General features: G+C 41.5%; 1 protein-coding gene across 1 annotated transcript in view; it reads left to right on the top strand.

The window, feature by feature from the left end:
• The first annotated feature begins 693 nt into the window (after window positions 1-693).
• Window positions 694-7,474, top strand: part of FNDC3B (fibronectin type III domain containing 3B) — a 179,371-nt gene continuing 172,590 nt past the window's right edge. Inside the window, exon 1 of the mRNA XM_009333580.1 lies at window positions 694-804. Coding sequence (XP_009331855.1) covers window positions 694-804 — 111 coding nt within the window. The remainder of the gene's footprint in view (window positions 805-7,474) is intronic.

Raw genomic sequence — 7,474 nt, forward strand, 5'->3', positions numbered from 1 at the left:
AAGAGGGAGGGTATGCTGGAAGTGATATGTGATTCTTCACAAATCCTTAAGTGAGATCATATTCTGTTGTCCTCTGTATAGTGCAAGGTATTTGGAGCTTGGGGATGTGCTGTCCCTCCCACTCCAGCAGAAACCTTAGTCCTTTGGATCATGATGAAGTGGCAGTCAGGCATCTGCTCTTTGTGTTGTAGGTGAGAGTTCACACTGTTTACAGGGCCGTAGAAAGAAAATAAAGGTGTTTGGCTTTGAACTGTGGCTATCGAGTGAAACTGATGTAACATCTTAACCACACAGATGATGTAGTTCCAAGAGCTGTGGTAGCAAGCAGGATGCTGATTTTTAGGAACAGAGCAAATCTCCCTCAAAGTGTCTCAGAACTTGCCTATTTCAGCAGTGCGTTGAGGGCTGGGGATTATAATCGTGGGGAAGAGTGGAAATCTGGCTAGCTGGTTTTTGGAAGTCTTGCATGGAAACTTGACTTTCCATGCTCTTGATCTAACAGTTAAAACCTCCGTTCAGTGCCTCAATTTCCCATACGCATCCTGTTACAAAAGCAGGTGTCCAGCTTAGGTTGCTACCTTAATGGCAAAATCCATGTGGATGCTGGTGACCTTCTAAAGTACAAGTGCGTTTTCCAGGGTCTTTAACTAATGCTTCTTTTGCAGGAAGCCCGTTGAGGAAAATTCTCCATGAATGTACGTCACAATGATGATGACCGACCAAATTCCGCTGGAGCTGCCACCGTTGCTGAACGGGGAGGTAGCCATGATGCCTCACATCGTGAATGGCGATGGATCACAGCAGGTCAGTGAGCTTTGCAGAAAATGGCTTTCAATAAACTTTAAATGGTTTAAATAAACTATTTCTGGGCCACCAAGGGATTTTGAAGATGGGGAAGATGGCTTTCCCTAGCACTAGGGAGGGCAGAGTATTTCCTGGAAGGTAGAAATCTGCCCTTACACTGGGACGACATTAAAAGCAATGCTTTAAGTGTACCGTTAAATTTAATGTGACTATTTGCATGTGTGTTCACTGAAGTTAAAATAATGGGATTGAAATAATGGCTATAAATGCTATATATTTGAGGACTTTGCAGAAAGTTAGTCTCATGATTTACTTGTGCTAGCTGTTGTCCAGACATGTTGCTAATATCTGTGATGAGATTTTAAGAACTTAAAACAAAAATGCTGAGATGGTAAAAAAGGGAAAGAAGGAAAGAAATGGAGAATTGAAGACGAGTCCTGTGATGTCTGCTATTCTTTGCTTACCTAAATGTACGGATCCTGGCAGTCCTATGTATTACCCTGTGCTTCATTATAAGAAGCAGAAGTGAATTTTGAGTGGGCTTTTGAAGGAGGGCAAGTTTATAATTGTTTTCATGTTCTTCTGGGAGATATTCTCTACTAAGCTTGATCAGAAGTAGGTAGAATGATTGTAAGACCATAACGAAGCCTTTATGTCAGGATACAGCCTGGAGGTTCAAGCTGATAGTTGGTACGTTCCCAAACCTGTCATCTTGGGTTAATCTTTTTCTTTGTAGAACATATACCCTAGCAATTTTTCTGTGTTACTCAACTTGGTTCCCTCCTGATTTGAGACATTTCAGCAAAGTATTTTAACCAAGGTGGAAATAAGCTGTCCTTCATGAATCAATATAAAACGTCATCCTGTTACTTCTCATTCCCTTGATCATTTGTTCTTCCCTCCTGTGGGGAAGCTGTGCTTTGAGCTACACCAGCCTTGAGAGGAAGAATACTTTCTGCTTTTCTTGTAAGCTTCTAAGTCTGTTTGCTTGTCTGGGTTCTCATTATGATACAGATTTTCATTGCTGTGACTTTTTTTTAAGTCATTTCTGCACAGTGTGCTTCAACTGGAAAAATAGAAAAGAAAGCTTTTAATGGCTCTATTTACCAAGTCCAATATTAATATGCTTAAGTGAAGGAACAATCTTACTGATAGTGTATAGGATAATTGCTCTTTTAATATGCCCTTTCCTCCTTGCTGGAAACAATTTATGAAGTTAGACTGTCCAGTAGGTCCTCCTGTATTACAGAAAGAATAAATGAAGTCTTCTGAGCCCTCCTTTGAGATAGGGCTCTAAGTCAATGTTTGAATTTCCCCACCAGTGATGATTCAGCAGCCTTCCTTGGTGGATGCCTCCATTGCCTTTAAACTAGCTTCTCATCTAATGTTTTGGAGTAAAAAGAATTGCTGACATACTGGAAGTGCATTACTTCTTGCTTTTGCTGTGCTATGCAAATATGACTCAGCAGAACAGTTCTGGGCCAGGTTCCTTTTCTGCATAAATGTTTGTTGGATGATGCTTGTAGACCTCATTATCTTATCTCTTTAAGTACTTTTAGTTGGAATACCAGTTTCCTGTCAGACTTTTTTGGCCTGTAGTCTGGATGTGCCCTCATATGTTGCAAAGCTTAGCTGCCTTTACGCTTTATCATTTTCATCCTATTCCTGAAGCTTTAGTTGATGTCTTCGCTTTTTTAAAAGTACAGTTCTAAAATGGAATGAAATTGGAACAAACGCTTTGTTTGATCTTTGCACATAGTGGCAGAAAATGGACTACGTTAATTGTTCTTAACGTGATTTGTTATGTAATGTAGAAGCAAATGTTATGTGTTTGTTGAAGGAGATTTATCTCAGTTATCTGAAGGCGGTTCCTGCCTTACAAGTTAGATTCATGTAAGAATGACTTCCTTAAGGAAGATAGTTTATATTACTCCATAAATGGGTGGTAGTTTTATAAGGACATGTGCTTTTCCAGGGTGTAATTACAGTCTCTATTAGAAGCTGGTGGTAAGGAAGCATCATAGCTGAGCTGGTGGGAGACGAGGCATGTGGAGTCTTCCAGACTGCAGTGTGGCCAGCACGCAGATCAGTGCCTCATGCTTTGGAGCTGATAGTACTTGCTTCTGATGAGATGCTCTGGGTGTACTTGGTGTTGCTCACCCTTATGTGTTACTGGATACGTGAAGCCTCAGGCATGCCAGCATGGTAGAGCTGTGCTATAAGCTGTACCTGGAAATGCTGAGCTTCAGGGAAAAGGCTTTTCTCAAAAGACCAGTTTCTATGTATGTAGAAAAGAGCAGACTGGAGCTGGTAAAACACCTCAGTTTTTGCCAGCAGCCAGATGGAGAGTGATGCAAAAGGCAATTCTGCCAGTAAACAGTCCTGTATTGTAAGACAATTGTATAGGAATATTCAGTTATCTTCATGGGGATAAGAGCTGCAGAGTTGCGCAGGGCAGAGCTACGAATGTCTCTGCCTGCTTGACAGTAATCCCTCTTCTCTAGACTACCCAAAATGGCATTTCTAGCACTGGCTTTTATTTTATTTTCTTTTTTAAAGTTTCCCACACTTAATTTCCACTACTGCTGACTGTATTTAATGCTTTCATGTCCCTTCCAGAGCTGTTGCTTCCTCTGCTTCTGCTTCTAATCCACTTGTAACTCCTGTGGGGATTTGGGGAGCGATAATTAACCTTTTGGTCCAAGAATTTCAATAGTTTCCTGAAGGTACTCCACTGCAAGCTCTAAAAAGCTTGGAGTGTAAAGTGGAGGGGCAGCTAGCAGTGCCATAGCACGTCTGTACAGAATACACGGTGATGTAGTTTGGGAAGTTTTATTTTGGCTTGGTTCGCTCACTGCACCTGCAATGGTGTAGCAAGTTTTCTGCTTGCCTGCTCTTTGTAAAGGTGTGTTTACCAAACCCTGTTTTTTCACTGTTTGGCTCGAGCCCAGGCACTGTACGTAGTGCTGTGTGTGCTGGTTCATCTTTTAGGGTCGCACACTTTGAATAAGGGAGATATTCCTTGTTCAGATGTGCTCTCAAGGTTTGGTACCTTCCTGTAGCACAAGAAGTCTGTGTACCTTGCAAGAACTTGGAAGTGTTGAGCTGACTGGTGTTTGTACTGTACCTGAACAGTGGCTGAGCTGAGTGAATGAACTTTGTGCCAAAATTTAGAGTTACTTCTTCACACTTTCTTGAATTTTTTTTATATATACTTGCAGGAATATCGTTTTAGGTGAGAGGGGGAGATAATTGCATATGGAAAGCTTGTTTCAAGGAGAAAAAGGTTTGTAACTGGTACACATCTATGATAATCTGAGTTGAGAAGCATCAGTCCATGAAAATTGGCTATCAGATAAAGAATGATGAAATTTCCTTCTGTTTAAATATACTGACTCTTAAAGCAGATTCAGTAGTCTTAGAGAAGGCATTTAGACTAGAACAGATGGCAGACGAGTAGCGTTAGCAAAGTTAACCTACGGGCAGCGTTTGCTATCTAGGAAGTCTCTAGAATGAACATTTCTGAAGGCATTTTAACTGAAGGATGTTGGTGGGCAAACTCTGAAGCTGTTCTCACAAATATGTTCCTTTGTGAATGCAATGAGACACGAGATTCGCTGAAACTTCATGAGTCTTAAAAATGTCTTGCTTATCAGAGCAATTTATTACACAGATATACTAATTTTTTTAAAATTTTTTTTTCCTGCTTGTTTGGGAGCATGTTTAACTTGTCATAAATTAGGGGGTTCAGGATCTGTCACTTTGGGCTTCGCTCTCAGTAGCACTCATTGTAAACTGACTGAATTGCTTCATGCCTCTATTTTCTGTCCTACGGAAAAAAGGATAGTTAAGCCCAGAACACTATTATCAAAGTATTAATTTTTAAAAGTCTCTGTTTTATTGTTTAAGATGTAGCATGTTCCCTGATTTTTCTTACTGAAGAGAGGTTGAAAGTATTTATCCTACCTGCTCCTGTGTGGCTGAGGAGGAATGCATTCCTGAGAAAAATATTGCACACCGAATGGTGTGAATTCTTTGGTCCTTCCTGCAGGACGGAGCTGGAAATTCTTTAGGAGATGGGGCATAGTCTTTTAAAGTAGAATAGAGAATGGACCCAAGTGATTAGTCTGGTTTTTGGTGTGGTTCCCCCTCCCTCCCCCCCAGATGCAATATATTCCAAAATTTATGCACTGTAGAAATTGTAAATACAGTAGATTTTAATAATTTAAAGCATTTCTGAGGAACCTGTGTCTGGATCCCAGATGGTGCCTATGATGCCGTGCCCCCCAGCTGTATGAAGCATGATATATCTAAACAGGGAAGGGAAAATTTGCCACGTTGGAAAATGCTTAAGGCAGGGTTTTAATACGCCAAAGCAGTGCAAGTGGCTGTTTGACCTTAGCAAGGAAAAGGTTCTCATAAAGTGGAAATACTTTAAAGCAAGCATTGGATTGTATTGCATCACATGGTCCTTATCAGGCAGCATTTTCTGTCTTTGTGTGAGACTGTTAACCCACAATATATATGGTTTTATATTCCTGAACCTGAGCTTTAAGCCTGTGTTAGTCTTTGCGGGCAGGTTCGTTAGCCTCTTCCCCTGCTCCCAATAGATAGGAGAGTTGGATAGATGGAATGAGGGGGACATGAGTGATGCTGTGGCTCATCATGAAAACTTACTCTGGACGCAGAGCAATTATTGCCAAATTGTGTGTGTATGTCTGTGTGATTACAAATATTTATAGTAACTATGCAACTTAGTAACATTAATCAGTCTTAAACATGGCTGTTAAGATATAATAACATTCTTAGATGCAAAATAAATGCAAAAAAAAGCGTTATGGAGATAGCAAGCTTTCTCTGAGGATGCAGCAGGTAAGGCTGGGCTTCAACGCCGAGTGGATTAAACTGCTAAAGCAAACATTTGAGTACTTTTTAGGGAAAAGAAAAAGCCTTTGAGATTGTGCTGCTGACACCCTACTTGCAGCTGTCACAAGCTCCAGCTTTTCGGATATGAGGAGGCCAGGGGACTGAAACTGGGCTGGAGTGTCCTCGGACCTCCAGCCGCACCCTCGTGATGCTGGAGGGCAGCAACGTGGGCTCAAAGTGACTTTTCAAGCTATCTCTCCTCTTGCTGCCATCTCTCATACGTGCATACTCGGGATGATGAATATTGGAAGATACATAGGGCAATTAAAGATTATCTGTGTTTGTTTTCATTAAAATAAAGACGTTATCTTCAGACTTTTATTGCTTTCCTCAGATTTTTAATTAAAAGCTTCAGAAACAAAGCGTTCTTATGAAGATCCCTTGTGTAGAAAGGAAGCAGAAAAGCTGTGTTCCAGACTGCAGAATATGGTTTTGCATTTCAGGAGGATGTGGGAAAAATAAATCTTTGAGTTAGTTTGACATACTTAGTGTGTATAAACAAAAGAAGTCACAGTATGCCTTGATATTATTTGTCCCAGGCAATTGGGACAAATTGGGGGCATTGGCTGGAAAATGCCCAGTATCTAATACTCAGCGTGGGCTAGCTTTAATGGTTTAACCTCAACTCTGCAGCTCGTTAGTCGGTGTTTTGCAATTGCAAGCTCTCAGGGGGTGATGTGTGGCATGGGGTGAGTGCAGAGGGGTTTGGGTGGTGGGGTGGGTTACGGGAGCAAACCCCAGTACCCCAGCTTTGGGTGGAGAGGAGAGGCTAGGGCTGGGTTGCAGCCTGCTGGAAGGGGTCTGCCTGCAGTGGGGGGCAAGCAGAGGGTCTTGCTCGAGGAGCATCCTGATCGCTGCTCCTGGGTCTGAGGCCACCTCGGGTACGTGTGCTCGTGTGCTGAACATCCTCCCTTTGTGTCCAACCCTTGCTCCAGTGTTGACCCACATCAGTCACAAGCTGGCTATTCCTGTTTGCTCTTGATATAGCTGCCTTCCCCCAGCAGCAGCCTGTAAGTGTCGTCTTCTGCTCCAAAGGTGGCTAATTTGAGCATCAGTGCAGAAGAATGTCTTTTAATATCATCAGAACTTAATTATTTTTGTTAACATTTTAGGAAATGACAGCTACAGTACTTCATTCCAATGCAGTTCTTGCCTACAGTATAACTTCTAAGTCCGTTATGTGCACTGACACTGGTTTCAGCATGTGCTTTTCTGTACCACCATAGCTGGAGGTTGATTTCTTCACTGTTCTGAGAAACCCTGCATAGGTGGAGATGGCCTTTTCAGCTATACGCAAAGACTTGGTGGCTCAGGGCCTCAGGTTCTCTTCTTGTTCCTTGGCTCTTAATTTTTCTGAAGTGAATGAATTTCACAAATTTTGTTCTGTAGCACAAAAAAACCCTACTCTGAAACTGCATATCTGGTGGGGCTGCCATCATTAGGTACAGAAGACCTGCTTGGTTTAACCGAAGTCAAGCTCATTGACCTCCTTTGAAAATCTTTGTGCTTGTGTATATATTTAAATATCCAAATATCAATAAAACCAGATCGGTTATGGCTTTCAGCCTTGTAAAAGGTTGGAAGGTGAGATGGTACAAATCGTACGCATTTCACAAATATAATTTTATGAACACTGAAGCTGAAAAACTTACTCAAGAGCCTGGGAAATTAGGATTAGTTTTACTGGATTTTAGGTGAAAACCATGGTGGAACTTCCTGCAAACCATTGATTGACAGAAAAAAA

The sequence above is a fragment of the Pygoscelis adeliae genome, unplaced genomic scaffold (assembly GCF_000699105.1).
Source record: "Pygoscelis adeliae isolate BGI_AS28 unplaced genomic scaffold, ASM69910v1 Scaffold220, whole genome shotgun sequence".
Lineage (NCBI taxonomy): Eukaryota > Metazoa > Chordata > Aves > Sphenisciformes > Spheniscidae > Pygoscelis > Pygoscelis adeliae.